At 34.6% G+C, this 15,978-nt stretch overlaps 1 protein-coding gene across 1 annotated transcript in view; it reads left to right on the top strand.

Moving 5' to 3' along the window:
* Nucleotides 1–973: 973 nt before the first annotated feature.
* ACSL5 (acyl-CoA synthetase long chain family member 5) overlaps nucleotides 974–15,978 on the top strand; it is a 19,118-nt gene continuing 4,113 nt past the window's right edge. Inside the window, exons 1-16 of the mRNA XM_015814598.1 lie at nucleotides 974–1,373; nucleotides 1,663–1,771; nucleotides 3,269–3,333; nucleotides 3,415–3,516; nucleotides 4,543–4,642; nucleotides 5,990–6,168; nucleotides 7,100–7,132; nucleotides 7,232–7,283; nucleotides 9,338–9,411; nucleotides 9,542–9,619; nucleotides 10,213–10,347; nucleotides 12,150–12,284; nucleotides 12,634–12,729; nucleotides 13,587–13,659; nucleotides 13,914–14,002; nucleotides 14,092–14,208. Of these exons, the coding sequence (XP_015670084.1) occupies nucleotides 1,218–1,373; nucleotides 1,663–1,771; nucleotides 3,269–3,333; nucleotides 3,415–3,516; nucleotides 4,543–4,642; nucleotides 5,990–6,168; nucleotides 7,100–7,132; nucleotides 7,232–7,283; nucleotides 9,338–9,411; nucleotides 9,542–9,619; nucleotides 10,213–10,347; nucleotides 12,150–12,284; nucleotides 12,634–12,729; nucleotides 13,587–13,659; nucleotides 13,914–14,002; nucleotides 14,092–14,208 (1,593 nt within the window). The 5' untranslated portion in view covers nucleotides 974–1,217. The remainder of the gene's footprint in view (nucleotides 1,374–1,662; nucleotides 1,772–3,268; nucleotides 3,334–3,414; nucleotides 3,517–4,542; nucleotides 4,643–5,989; nucleotides 6,169–7,099; nucleotides 7,133–7,231; nucleotides 7,284–9,337; nucleotides 9,412–9,541; nucleotides 9,620–10,212; nucleotides 10,348–12,149; nucleotides 12,285–12,633; nucleotides 12,730–13,586; nucleotides 13,660–13,913; nucleotides 14,003–14,091; nucleotides 14,209–15,978) is intronic.

Here is a 15,978-nt window from a genome sequence, read left to right on the forward strand (position 1 = left end):
ACTGGGTATGTCTAGTTAAATTGGGTATGTCTAGTTTAATGAAGAGAAGGACTAAGGGTGACATGATAGCAATGTTCCAATATCTCAGGGGTTGCCACAAAGAAGAGAGAGTCAAGCTATTCTCCAAAGCACCTGAAGGCAGGACAAGAAGCAATGGATGGAAATTATTCAAGGAGAGAAGCAACTAGAACTAAGGGGAAATTTCCTGAAGTTAGAACAATTAATCAGTGGAAAAACCTGCCTCCAGAAGTTGTGAAAGCTCCAACACTGGAAGTTTTTAAGAAGAGATTGGACAATAATTTGTCTGAAATGGTATAGGATTTCTTGCCTGAGCACGGGGTTGGACCTCCAGAAGACCTCCAAGGTCTTCCAACTATTATTATTATTATTATTATTATTATTATTATTATTATTATTATTATTATTATTATTATTATTATTATTATTATTATTATTATTATCGTCACAGGAAGGAAGCTGTTCCTAGTAAGGCTGCCTTTTGCAAGTGGTTCTCCAGTTATTTTGGAATTGCACCCAAGGCGCCTATTACTATTGGTACTACCCTTGCTTGCCTTTGCCACAGTTGTTCTATTTCAATTTGTAGTTCTTTATATTTTGTTATGTTCTCCAGTTCTTTCTCTTCTATTCTGCTGTCTCCAGGCACTGCCATGTCTACTATCCAGACTTTTTTTTTGTTTTTCCTCTTCCTCTTCTTCTTCATCATTATTATATTTGTAAATAGCTAGATTTTCTTATTCACTTTAATTTAGCTTAGCAAACAGTGGTATATGTGTATTTGTGAAGTAGAATGCAAGAGTTTACAGTAAGTATCAGATCCTAAAGAACCATAGTTTCATGTTTAACCTGCCTTCTCGTACAATCTGATTCTTAATTATTCTCTTAAATTTTTATTTTATTTTAATGGGATATAGGTAGGCAAAGGTAGGTGAAAATAACATGTACCAATGAGCTACATAATAGTTTCAGACATGTTAACAAATAGTTAATTGAAAATGCACAGGGATCAATTTAAATGATTACGTCTATTACCTCCATTTTGCTCTCAGTAGCATGATGCATATTGAATATTTTCTGTGATCCTGATATGTTGATGTTGATGATGTACTAGTTATTTTTTTTTAGGTTCAAACTCAGAAATAAGGCACATATTTTCTGATGTTGTAGGATTCACAGTCTGGCAGAAATAATTCATCAGAATGATTTGGATACTTCAGCTGTTGTTTTCACCGCTCCCAACTCCTGCTTTGATTGGTCTTATTACTTTTGGAACAACAATTTTTCTATGGTTGATAACAAAGCCCAAACCAATTACAATTCCTGTTGACCTCAGCGAACAATCTGTCGGCACTGAGGTAAAAGAAATGCTGAGTCTCTTTATAAGTGAATTTTGTTCTTCCTCCCCACCCCAAATATGGTCTTTCCATTAAAACCCTCAGGCTTTTTCCAGGGAAGTGATCACAGCAGGGATTTAGTCTGGCACTGGCTATATTTTTACAAATTGGAATAACTTATATTATCTTAATATTTGGTAAGATAAAATTGTCAACTAAGTCAGAAAAACATGAACTCAGATTGGTTATGGGGTTTTGAAATGCATTGTCTATGGAGGTACAAATTAACAGTAATGATTCCTTGATGTAGGGAGGAGGTAGAAAAAGTCAACTTGTTCCTGAAGGACAGCTTATGTCTTATTACTTTGAGGATGCAAAGACTTTATATGAAGGATTCAGAAGAGGACGCGCTGTATCAGGTGAGTGGGGAATTAGTCCAGAGAACATTGTTACATCAAAATCAAATGATCATTGTTGTTTAGATACTTTCTATCCAGATATTAATTTGAATGGTTGGCCTTGCATCCTACCACAATTGAAATAAGTGCTATAGCACTTTTCATTTTGTGGCATTTAGCAAAGCTTAACAGTAAAATGCTATGAAAGGACTCCTTTTGGCATGTTGGTTTCTAGTTGCATGTTGGAAAAGATATAGATCATGATCTTTTTAGAATATTTAGTATTACTATAACCATACTATTCCAGTTTACATTATTGAAGATACTAATTAATTGTAGAATATTCTCTTCATCAAAGTGAATCTTTTAGGATAACTTTTTATAGTCTCCTTATCATAGAAATAAAACTACTATTGTAGGAGTAAAATGAAATGCTTCCTTGCTATTTCATTACTTGGCCAAATCAAATTATATAGCAGGTCCATCACTAATCCTGCTAAAAGACACTATGAATCCCATTGCAGGAGAAATACCCCAACTAGGGTTGTGAAATACTTTGAATTCAGTTGCAAAAAAGAGAGAAAGAGAATGGCTTTCAAGTGTGTGGACTGATATATAATATAGTGCCCCTTTGCAACTTCCTATTATCCCAGAGAAAGATGCAACACATTTAGGAAGTTGCAGATGAATACTATATGAGTGCTCTCCATACTCCAAAGCATCTTTTTTTGCCTTTGAATCTGAAACACAACACAAATCTGAAGGAGGATTAATTAATTAAATAGTTCCCTGATTTCAGTTGTCCCTGCACATAGCTCAAGATGCTTTTTTGACTTATGGTAGGTAATGAGCAGAACAAACATAGCATCTTCCCTGTTCCATGTCTCCTTTATTTATTCCATCTTTATTATTTTTACAAATAACTCAAGGTAACGAACATATCCAGCACATCTTACTCCTCACATTTTCCCCACAACAACCCTGTGAGGTGGGGTGGGCTGAGAGACAGTGACTGGCCCAAAGTCACCCAAATGGCTTAGCCATGAAAGCCTAATGGGAATAGCTCATCACAGTTAATTTATTTCCTTGGCATCATTTCACTGCCCAAAGAATACTCAGTGTTGCACTTCTGTGCTTAAATAAATCAAAATACCAAGCTTCAGTTACTTTCATACTGTTTATTTTCTCTCAATTAACTATGACACTGAACAATATTACAGAAAAGCTATTGAAATATTTCTGATAAGTAATGGCTCTTGAAATGTCTTTATATTTTAAAAAAGTGTCTAATCAACATTCAAACAGGGTAAAATAGAATTCCTTGAATGGAAATACATTCCTGTACTTTTAAACTAAAATGTTTAATACTACAGATGAAACACTGTTAAAACTTGCACTTTAAAAGCATTGCTTAGCAGCTACTATGTATGAAATTTACTTGAAAATTCCATTAGATTTAGCACACTGACATTCAATAATTTTCAGAATTCCGCTAAGCACATATTTTTCTTTTTGCAGAAAATGGTCCTTGTTTAGGATATCGAAAACCAAAGCAACCATACCAGTGGATATCTTATCAACAGGTTGGTTCTAGAGAAATGTGTATGAAGAATCCAAACATTTTGCAAATATGAAGAACAATAAATTTTCACTTCTGTCTATAGGTCCTGGACAGAGCTGAATATTTGGGATCAGGCCTTTTGTACAAAGGATGTAAACCTTCATCGAATCAATTCATTGGCATCTTTGCTCAGAATAGGCCAGAGGTACCTTGTTGAACTATAATAACTGATTAATTTAATTACAGGTAGTCCTCAATTTAATAGCTACAATTGGGACTGGAATTTCAGTTGGTAAGTGATGTGGTCATTAAGCAAGTTCATCACCGTGACTGGGCCCAATTTTATGACCATTTTACCATGATCATTAAGTGGATCATGCAGTCAGTAAGTGAATGTGGCTTCCCCAATTTACTTTGCTTATTGGACGACATCTAGGAAAGTCACAAATTATAATCATATGACTGCGCAATGCTGTAACCATTATAAATGTTAGCCAATTGCCAATCACTCACAATGGGTAGTACAACAGTTGTAATATTGAGGATAGGTGATAAATTACTTTTTCTCAGGTTGTCATAACTTTGAACTGTTGCTAAACGAATGTTTGTAAGTTGAGGACTACCTGTACAATATATGAACACAACTGACTGAATTCTTGGCATTCTCATAGTATATCAGAGGGGGGGGGGCTAGGTAAACTGGATAGGAAACACAGCTAGATGTACTAATTCTACTATATTGTAAGGCTACATTAAGAGAATATTGGCAAGACAAAAAGTACAGACTTCCTGCTATCAGTTTTAACTGCTTGATCCATCATTGCGGGTCCTTCTTAAGTTTCTTTCTCTAACCATTAAGCCACTGGGGACTCCTGCCACTGTTATTTTCTAGGCAGCAGCATGTCTTCCCCTCACTCCCCTGGGTCAACCACACATTAAATGATATCTAAAATATAGGATATCCTTTCCCTACTATGTTTGAATTGCTATTTTTTAGTGTTGGATAAAATAATCCAAGTGGCATTGGAATTCCGGCTACTTAATTTGATAGAATTAATATGTGCTGTACACAAGATTTATTATTACAGTGCCGAAACTATTAGATAATTTAATGATTATCAGTTAGTTCAAGTATAAAAACCATAATGAAAACATTACTTAGTACTCTGACAGGAAAATGATCAGCCTGCATGTAGAGTGATATAGTTTTTTTTTCTGTTTTCCTACATAGTGGGTCATCTCAGAGCTTGCCTGCTATACTTACTCAATGATAGTAGTTCCCCTTTATGATACTTTGGGTGCAGAAGCAATTGTGTACATTGTCAATAAAGGTAAGACTTTTCCTCTTTAAATGGGGATTCATTCATTCATTCATGGAGAAAATGGAGAAATGGAAACATTTGATTACTGATCTTACATTTCATCAGGTTTCTCAAAATGTTTTTAATTCCAACTATCTATATATTCATTTATTAAATTTATACCCGGCCTCTCTACAAAGTGGTGTCCATGTGCTGCCATCTTCCTTCCTTTCTTTCCACAACAATACTGTAAAGTAGATAGAGCTGGGAGACACTGATTGGTTTAGAGTCACCTAATGAACTTCCATAGCTGACAATGGATGGCAATCTTGGTTTCCAGGATTCTATGCCTTAACCAGTATTCCCCACAATTTAACTTTTTTGCATAAGTAAATCATGCTCTGGAAAACTACTCCAGATTCATTGGTTTATTTAGTACTTGGGCAATGATATCTTTTAATATCAGTCCTGCTCAGCATGTTAGAAATAGGGCCAGGTTGAAGGCTTTTAGTAACCAAATCTGTGGAATAACAGCAAAAATATTAGATTATGGAACTTCATTGAGCTTAGTAAATTCAGCATCACAATAGCAGAAAGTAAAGTAAAACTAATTGTCTCTTTAATTTCAGTGATTAGATGGCCAATAATGCTTGTAAAAAAGAAGTGATTGAATCACAACTTAGCAATAAAGCTTGTTATGGTTAATTGTACAGAAGAGGTTCTCTTGGGATAAATATATTGATAATTGGCTTCCTTTGCTAGTCTTGACAAGCTGGCTTCTCCCTAATTACATGGTACAAGCTTCAGAACATCACACAATAGTAGCCTGATGATCCTTTCATAAAGCTATATAGCAGGAATAGTTAATATTTGGAAATAATACAGGATGATCTTTGTCTGTTTCTCTCTCTCCCTTGCTATTTTCCTATATTAGACCAATCCAGGGGGGAATGTTGATAATGTTTTTTTGAGAAAGATTTGCCACTGCTACTAGCACAGTGCTCTTAAAACAATATTTTGGGGCACTTGAACATATGTTTTGTTCCCTATATTTGGGAGGAATGATGGACTAGTCAAATCCAAAATTAAGGACTAGGCAAATCAAATCATGTAGCCTTGAGTGTCCTTTTTGATGTCCCTTGATGCTATCCAAAGTAGGCTACCAAATCCTGACAGCAGAAGCTACAAAATAAAGTCTATCCAAACTAGTTATTGAAACTGTAACAGAGACAAATAGCTTTATTACCTAATAAGGTAATGATGTTGACAAAAACATCAAGGGGAAGCATTCTAGTAAGCAAAATCTCTCCTTGTGTTATGTATTTCCTCATCTCCAACCTTGAAATTAGATGTAACACTCTAATTGTATTCTTTCAGCTGACATCTCAACAGTGATTTGTGATAAACCTGAGAAAGCAGAGACAATACTGGAGAATTGCGAGCAAGGAAAAATGCCAGTACTAAAGAGAGTTATTCTGATGGATCCTTTTGATGAAAGACTAAAAGAAAAAGGAGTTGCACTGGGAATTGAAATACTTTCTTTTCAGGCAGTTGAGGTATTGGATGGACTTTTCTAAGAAACTGTTGCTGAGTATTAACCTTAAATCTAGAAGAATAAATATGTTCATTACAATCACCCCTTTGCAATTTAACTTTGAGTCTTAGAACAAGTAATACTAAACGTTATATTCAAAGACCACTAATGTATTCTAATGCTTTTGGAAGAAATTGAACTATTTGTGCAATAGGATATAAAAACATATTACATGTATTTTTTAATAGTTTTTTTAAAAATCAAAAACATGCTGCATGTATTCTTTTTAGGTTTTTTTTTAGCATCTTCCCTGATGGCAGTTCTGACTTCATTGGACATCCTGCTGGACCCTTACCTTAGTCTTATATTCATTTTACAAACATTAATTATCAGGCACATTGGAGTGACTTTACAATGTTCTCTTTTTTTAATCTAATTAATATCATGCAGTCATTCCTCTCTCTTTTGTCTTGCAATATCAAATCAAACAGTACCTTATTTTGTATTGATTCTTAATAGCCATGATTTATCAATTTTTTTTGTCATTATTAAGAAAATCGTTACAGTTGTTAAATGCAGTCATTAAGTGAATCTGACCTCCTCCATTGACTTTGTTTGTCAAAAGCTTCCTAGGAAGATTGCAAATGACAACCCCAGGACAATACATTGCCAAGCAGCCAAGTTTGATTGTGTGATTGCAGGGATACTGCAACAGTCATAAGTATGAGAATTGGTCATAAGTTACTTTTTCAGTGCTGTTGTAGCTTTGAACAGTTACTAAATGAATGGTTGTTAAGGCAAGGGCTACCTATACTTTTATTGGTCCTGAATCTTCCCACGTTTAGATTTAACAAGCTATCCCAAGTCTGGACTTTTATTTATTTAGGGATATATCATTGAAAATATCTTTCTGAAGTTGCTGCAAGTACAATTTTTCCTCCTTCCCCATACAGGCACTAGGGAGAGACAATTTTAGCAAACCAGTTGTAAGTACTAATTTTTCACTTTGCTTATCAAATTTTGCCTATTTATGACCAGGTGTAATATTAAATACCCCTTTGTATTAAAATGTTATCTCATTTCAGCCTCCCAAACCAGATGATATTTGTATTGTTTGTTTCACAAGTGGTACAACAGGTGGGTAATTTGAAAGAATGTTTGGCCATATGTCTTATTTATTTAAAGAATGTTTGACCTAGACATAATAGTTACAGACTGAACAAAAATGTTTTCAATATAACCTTTATGGCTGTGCTGAGATCAAGATTCAAAGGGCAAAAATGAATTCTGTCTCTGCACGTAGCCCCAGTCAGATGTATCTTAAACCAAGTCTTTCACTATGATTGTATGTACTGGAATTCAGAAAAGATGCAGCTCTTTTAAAGGCCTCTTAACAGGACTAATGTGCATACCCTTAATCTGTTGTTCAGTTTTGTCATTTCAACTTAGATCAACTTAATAGTTGATTTATTTAAATAGCTATTTATTTAGAAGATTTTGAAAGGCTGTCACATTATATACCTTTGAAAGATATTATATAGTTGCTTGATGGTTTGATTGTTCTTCAGATTTTGATCCTTTGAACCAGGGGTAGTCAGCCTTGGCTCTTTTATGACTCGTGGACTTCAACTCCCAGAATTCCTGGCTCAGGAATTCTGGGAATTGAAGTCCACGAGTCATAAAAGAGCCAAGGTTGACTACCCCTGCATTTGAACAGTAATTTGTCATGGTCTTAAGATAAAAATTAATCTTTTAAAAAATATGAAAAAAGAAATTAGAAATCTGAGTAAGAGGAATTATCACCTAATAAAGAAGAGCTACTGAATCTTGTGAAAGTTATTGATCAGGAATTTACTTTAAAATATTATCATAAAGGACTTAAAAGGCACAGTGCTTGTGACAAGAATGGGAGTGAAGTGAATGCCTATTTCAGTAAAGAGGAACATGAACCTGTTTAGAAGGTGCCAAAATTGAGTTCTGAATCTCCTATATTATTGGTACTAATAGCAGGGGCTGCTAATAATTTTATTTTTCTAGCGATGATTTCTATTTTTCACAAAAGGTCTTCAATATAGCTTAATGCAGACATGATAGCTGGCACATTTTGCATTTTTAAAAAGTAATTTTACTGTGACTTTACTATTATAATCATGCAATATATTATATAAATTAACAAGTCCTGATTAATTTAGCTGCAGTCACAATTTTTAAAAATATGTTAAACCTGTTGGACAAAAGACGAGAATATGATCTTGATCCCAAGTGTGCTCTAATCCAGATAATAATAATAATAATAATAATAATAATAATAATAATAATAATAATAATAATAATAATAATAATAATAATAATAATAATAATAATAAAATTGGAAGGGACCTTGGAAGTCATCGAGTCCAACCCCCTGTTCAGGCAGGAACCCTACACCATTTCAGACAAATGGTTGTCCAGTCTCTTCTTAAAAACTTCCTGTGTTGGAGCATTCACCGCTTCTGGAGGCAGGTTGTTCCATTGGTTAATTGTTCTAACTGTCAGGAAGTTTCTCCTTAGTTCTAAGTTGCTTCTCTCCTTGATCAGTTTCTATCCGTTGCTTCTCATCCTGCCTTCAGGCGCCTTGGAGAATAGCTTGACTCCCTCTTCTTTGTGGCAGCCCCTGAGATATTAGAACACTGCTATCATGTCCCCCCTCGTCCTTCTCTTCATTAAACTAGACATACCGAATTCCAGCAACCGTTCCTTATATGTTTTAGCCTTCAGTCCCCTGATCATCTTTGTTGCTCTTCTCTGTACTCTTTCTAGAGTCTCAGCATCTTTTTTACATCGTGGTGACCAAAACTGGATGCAGTATTCCAAGTGTGGCCTTACTAAGGCATTGTAAAGTGGTATTAATACTTCACGTGATCTTGATTCTATCCCTCTGTTAATGCAGCCCAGCACTGTGTTGGCTTTTGTAATACTTTAAAATTTCAAGAAATAGTGGGATAAGGATGATGAGCACCCCACTTATTAATATAACTAATGCTAATAATAGTTAATCATGCAGAGAAGCATTTCAGCTTAATAATGGATGCTTCAGAGTAAAATCTGGCACCATTTCAGAAAGCACAACTGATATGGTTTTAGTCTAGATTAATCTAGATTAATCTAGTTTCTGAGAGCCAAGAATATATTTGTCCCAAATATCTTTTTAGGTGACCCTAAAGGAGCTTTGCTAACACATGGAAATATTGTTGCAAATGCTGCTGCCTTCCTGAAGACCATAGATGTAAGTTGTAACATGTTTTTAACTGTTGTTAGTTTGTGAATTTTAGAAGGACAATTTTTGTTGTCATTTTAGAACAACTGAAATTGCCAGCATTGTGATCCCAACTATTGATGCTTCTTTTCCCCCCCAGAAAACTGCTACTTATGAGACATCAGATATATCCATATCATACCTTCCTCTAGCTCATATGTTTGAGAGAGTAGTGCAGGTAAATGTTTTTCTAAGTTGTATTTTCTACGTTGTGTTTTTTCATAAATCAAATGTGTATAAAAGAGGGTGACTGTAACACTGATCAAAGCTCTGCATTTTCCCCCCAATATGTGCATTGTATATCTAGCACACATAAATTGCAGAATTGTTATGGCTGTCATATTTACTCCATTGAATTTTTGGACCATTCCTTGCAGAACCACTGTATATCATGCCTTTTCTTGATTTTCAAAAAACTCTTATGAGGGTTAATTTAGGCAATACATGTCATTTCAATGTATGATTTGTCCTTAATAGCAAACACATGAAGATCTTAAGTAGATTAGGTCCCTTGGTTACAAGAAGGGCAAAGCTAGTTCTTCCCAAATGTATGGGAATGATTTAACTGTTAGAGTCACAGCTTTAATCTATATGATCCAAAAGATGTTTCCTAGTAATACTCTTTGTTGTGATTATAATCAGTAGTCTCCTTTTCTCTCTAATCATGACTAATCTCTATCCAATTGGATTTCTGGATATCAGCTAACTCTTGCCAAATGGGAATGCATAGGTTTGCAGAAGGCTGAACTCAATTCTCTCATTGCCTTCTAGTCTATAATATACAGCATTGGAGCAAGAGTGGGATTCTTCCAAGGTGATATTAAACTTCTTGTAGATGACATGAAAGCACTAAAGCCAACACTATTTCCAGTAGTGCCCCGGGTGCTCAATAGGATCTATGACAAGGTAAAACAATGTTCTGATGCAAAACTGTTTTTCCTTAAATAGCTACAATTGGTAACAAAAATGGTCAGGTTTATATGACATGACATCCATGTAGTGACAGAAAATCAGCCACTAGAAAAATATTTTTTTCTGTTCTTACTTCTATAAATCTGCTCCAGAGAATTAAGGATTTATAAGAGAATATATGTAGTTCAGGACTGAGCTGTGGGGTCCTTGATACTGTCTAATCTTGGTTGTTTGCTTACAGACATTTTATTACTGGACTAGGTAACATCATCAGTGGTAGTGAGTGTGAGGTTTACATACTTACATACAGGAGCTTGTCCTGCCAATATTGGAGGGGATGATTTTCTCCTTGCTAGTTCTTTGGTCAGGACATTGTTTTTTGATTGATTGCTTGCCTGGTGTTAATCCTTGCTTATCTGGGGATTGGTTGCTGGAAATAATATGTTCATCAACCTCTGCCTTTGTACCTACTTTCAGTTTGATGGACAAATACACTAACAAATCAGAAGAATATCCATGGAATCACCAATCTCATGTTTTATAGCAGAGATTGTAATATAGCATCTAGAAACTATAGTACTCTCATGCATACATTCAAAAATATTACCCTGATATATAAAAACCATATTCATCATAATAAAAAAACAACAACTAGACAATATGCATGAAACATCAACTAGCAGTCACAATGAAAACTCCTTCATCTTATATTACATGGACAGACTCAGCCTTAATTTCAATTGGGAATCTGTGAGCATCCTACACTAAGCTAGACCAGGCATGTCAAACCCGCGATGTCACGTGATGTCACGTAACATATCGTGACTTTTTCCCCATTGCTGACAATCGGGTGGGCACAGTTTCGGGGTGACACATCCAGCCCGCGGGCCGGCAGTTTGACATGCCTGAGCTAGATTAGCTAAATTCAAAAATGTTAGGGAATGCATGGAAGCTTGCATTCAGACAAATCATTCAATAGACACATAGTGATAAACCAAACACACCATTCAAAAGAGACAATTAAAAAGCTAAAAAGGAAACAAAAAAGACAGAACACATCCTCTCCAGCAATCAATACTCAGATAAGCAGGGATAAACACCAGACAAACAATCAAGCAGAAAAAAAATGCCCTAAGCAAGGAACTATCAATGAGAAAATCACATTCCCACCAACACTGAATGGCAAATGACTTTATACAAATAAGGAGCAAAGTCCACACTAGCATTGATGATGTTGCTTAGGAAATGAAACTCCTGCAAGCAAACAACCAAACTCAGACAGCACCAATGACTCCACAATTAAGGGGTTCTTGGAGAAATGGTGTGGGAAAGGGAGAATGAGAAGATTCATTGCTTAATTATGGCTGAATTCATACCACAAATTAAGCCATGCTTTATTTATGTTTTGTTAAATAAATCACAACTAGTTTGCCTTAAATAATATATAATACTTATTTGCAAACTATAGTGGCTGAATTTGTAAATATAGTAAACCAAACAAAGCACGTTATTCAAATAATACTGGATGTATTGTAGTCAGATTCAGGTTTTCTCTGATCACTTTTAATTAACTACTTGATACAGCAAGAAAGTTTTAAATGAATGACAAATTCACATTAAAAATGGCTGAAATCCAATTCTCTGGATTTGTCACCTGTATCAACATTCCATTCGGATTAGAAAAATAATTGGTTGTTGGGAAGCACTGGTATCAATGCATACCATAAAGTAAGAACAAGGTTTATTTTTGTGAAAGACAAGTAGGCTTTCTCATTATGTGAACTAATATTTTGCAGATTCAAACTGGTACTCAAACAAGATTTAAGCGACTATTGCTAAACTTTGCTGTAAACAGAAAACTTGCTGAAGTGAAGCAGGGCATTATCCGAAACAATAGTATATGGGACAAACTAGTATTCGGTAAAATTCAGGTATATGTTCCTCTTTACCTTTTATTTAATTATTTGTTATTAAACTTGTATGAAGTCCATCTCGCCAGTGACAATTCTAGGCAACTTACAATCATTCAACTAAAATGCAATATAAAACATTAAAGCAATAAATAGGGATATTAAATTTAAAATTTACATTTAAAATTCAGCTAAAATAAAATTGACCAGGATGGAGAAGGAAGAAGCAAAGTGTGCACTGGGAACAGGTGGGGCATTATCTAATCTACTTTTGTCAAGGTTAACAAATACAAGTCATGCTATATAGAACTTATGCTGTTATTTCTTTTGAAGTTGATTGACACCCTCATTCTTTTTTATTGCTTCACAGCAAATCACAGGTGGAAAGCTGAAACTAATAGTAACTGGTGCTGCTCCTATATCTCCATCTGTTATAACGTTCTTGAGGGGAGTCTTTGGCTGTCATGTAAGTGCAGAATTCTGAAGGGATGTGTTGTCTTTCCAGTTCTCTTAATGCTGATCTCTGGCTAAGAGGTGCACAGGCAGTAAGGCAATGGCTGACCCCAGATGGTGGTGGTGATCAGGACTATTCAAGCTTATATGCTTCTGTTTTAATGGATCTGTCACAGAACTGGCACCATAAAAAATATGTGAATTTGTAACATTGTGGATTGACTTTGAGTTTCGTTGAGCAACTGCATCATTAAGTTATCGTTTTTTAAACAGGCTTAGCAACCAAATCTCTGACAACAATGGGATTGCGAATATTGTTTAAAAGCTAATATTGAGGGCAATGAAAGGCTACTGATTCCTTGACTTTTCTCTCTAAAAATAAGTGGGCAGTAGGCACAAGCCGGTTGGTTCTCCCCTTTCCCATATTCCCAAAATGGTATGATATAAGGAGTGCAGTTTGTACCTGGTGATGAAAGATTGTAGTTTGATGAATATTTATATATATTTTTACTGCTGCCTTTACTGCCATGGAAATACTGTTATATTTATTTCATTGATTCAATTTGTATGGCCATCCATCTCAGCAAATGACTCTAGGCAGTGAACAATCTTAAAATAAATCAAAAGCAAACTCTCATCAAAGACAGAAAAATTAAAATACACAGCAGCAGACAAAGATAACACTATTAATGGTTGTTAACACAACCAGAAGATGGGACCCTTTATTTTGACAGTATACGGCTAGATTGTAAATTGATTTCTGCCAGAGATTTAATATTAAAATTATCTTGCCATGACCTATGTTAAAAACACAAAATTGCAGGTGAGTCTCAAGAACTGCCTAAATCAAGCTTTTGTTTTCCTAATCAGATTGCAGAGGCATATGGTCAAACAGAATGTTCAGCTGGCTGCACAGTCACAATACCCGGAGAATGGAAAGCAGGTAGATTTCTTAAATTTTCAAGTGAGGACCGTTTAGAACTAAGGAAATTATTTTGGAAATATATGAGCTATGGTGGTTTTCAAATGAGGGTCAGAAGATAATATTAAAGTATGCTTCTAGTTTAAGTGCATATAGGATTTTCCATTGCGAAGTGCAGCATTTAATTCTTTTAATCCTGTTCGAATAAATTTTACAAATAACAATACAGTTACATAGATTGTAACACACTCTGTGTTTTGGGTTGTGTTCTTTAGGTCATGTTGGACCTCCTCTACCCTGCAACCTCATAAAACTTGAAGATGTCCCAGAAATGAACTATTTTGCATCAAATAATGAAGGGGAAGTAAGTATATTTTTTTCTAATATAACATTATCTGAATTTTTTTTTTGAACCGAAAACAATTGAACAGTAACACTGTATGCATTTCATAGGTGTGTATTAAAGGGCCAAATGTATTCAAAGGTTATCTGAAAGACCCTGAGAAAACAGCAGAAGCACTTGATAGTAATGGATGGCTTCATACTGGAGATATTGGAAAATGGACGCCGGTAAGCTGTTAATAATGGCATTTTTTTGTTTCTACATTGTACTGTTAATAATTGTAGCAAGTATGTTATAAAATATATTTTAAACTGTTTTCAGGTGCTTAAAAGTATTCCTTTGCAAAGAGAATTACTATTATATTTAAGATAAAATGAGATAATACCAAAGGTAGGCTTAGCCTTCATATTTCCTCCTGTATATAATAATATGGATGACCTTAAGTAGGAGCAACATTTAATGTAATGAAATATGAAATATGACTTTTATGTTTTGCAATTGGTAATGATAGTTCTCTGAAATGCTTCATAAATTCTTTTACTTATAATTTCTGTTTTCCATTGCTTCCATCTTTCCTCTGCACCAGTACATACATACATAAATACTGTTCAATAATATCCTTGAAGATGTGACTCCTGGGTAAATCCATAGTATAAAACAGGTAAAAACTTCTAGGAGCCGGGCGCAGATGTCAAACAACCTTACTTAAGGCACACCCATAGACTGGCTTGTTAACCCTGATGATGCTGGGAGCTCCCAGCGAAAGCTTGGTTTTAAATTAAAGTTTTAAACTTTTTACTCTCCTGGTGATCGTGAGTTTTTACCTGTTTTATACTATACATACATACATATATATCCCCAACCAACCAACCAAAGAAAAACTTAGAAAGAAAAATATAATAACTGCATAATATATCTTGATTGGAAAAATCCCTGAATATTGTTATTTTTTGTTAAGAGTTGAAGTGGTATAAAGGCAGAATATATTTCAAGAATATCTACCCTATATTTAATGCCCAAAGTTCATTAGATTTTTGGTCGGCGTACTTTTTTCTTCGTTTTCTGTCAGTTGAGACAAGGGCCTAGTAATCAGCATGTCAGTAGGGTTAAAACAAACTCCTTAACACAACCTTATTTATAATGGTTAATTTATAGACTTGGATGGCAACTAAAGATTGATATGAAGATTTCAAATATTAAATCATGACACAACATAATTGTGCCCACCCTAATGTAATGGTAAGTTATCAGGGCCCAATGTTTTTACTGATTCTTACAAAAATAAAGGGCATCTTAACTTGGATTTTGGAAGTCTGGCTCAGAAGTCTCTGTGTGGCAAAGCAGTAACTGCAAGTTGAAATGAAGTTCTCTGTAACTATATACCGTATGTTACAAACACAGATTGATCTTGGAGATTACTGCTTCCTTTGCATGCTAAGTGATGCCTTGCATAACTATTAGGTAGTAACTATTTAGAGGCCATTCAAGCTATGCAAAAAAAAAAATAGTGCCCAAAACATCAATTTCTGGCATCTCTTTAGCAAAAGAATCAGCTTAGATCTGACATCAGATTCCAATATTGTATGGGAATGCTTTTGGGAAGCCTTAAAAGCTAGGTAATGAGTGGATAGATATTGTGATTAACTTCAAAATCTTGCATCTTACAAAACCTGAATTTCAGGTGTTAAGCAATCATGCATCATTATTAAAATAAGCTCCTCAAAAGTGTTAAATTTCCGCATACTTGAAGGATCAATCTCAAGAAAAAATTATTTCGGTGTGGAGAAGATGGATAGATTATATGAAGAGAAAGTATGAAGTGATTAATTATCATATAGCTTTTGAATAAATATCTTTTTTTTCCTAATATTTTCTATATATTTAATATAATTTATATATATATATATATATTATTTTTAAGTTTATTATTGTATGTTAGAGTTAAAGTATGTTAAATTTTGTTTGTATTATGAATGGATAGCTTACTTTAGACTTGG

This window comes from Protobothrops mucrosquamatus, unplaced genomic scaffold, assembly GCF_001527695.2.
Source record: "Protobothrops mucrosquamatus isolate PMUCROS unplaced genomic scaffold, P.Mucros_1.0 scaffold266, whole genome shotgun sequence".
In the NCBI taxonomy this organism is placed as follows: Eukaryota; Metazoa; Chordata; class Lepidosauria; order Squamata; family Viperidae; genus Protobothrops; species Protobothrops mucrosquamatus.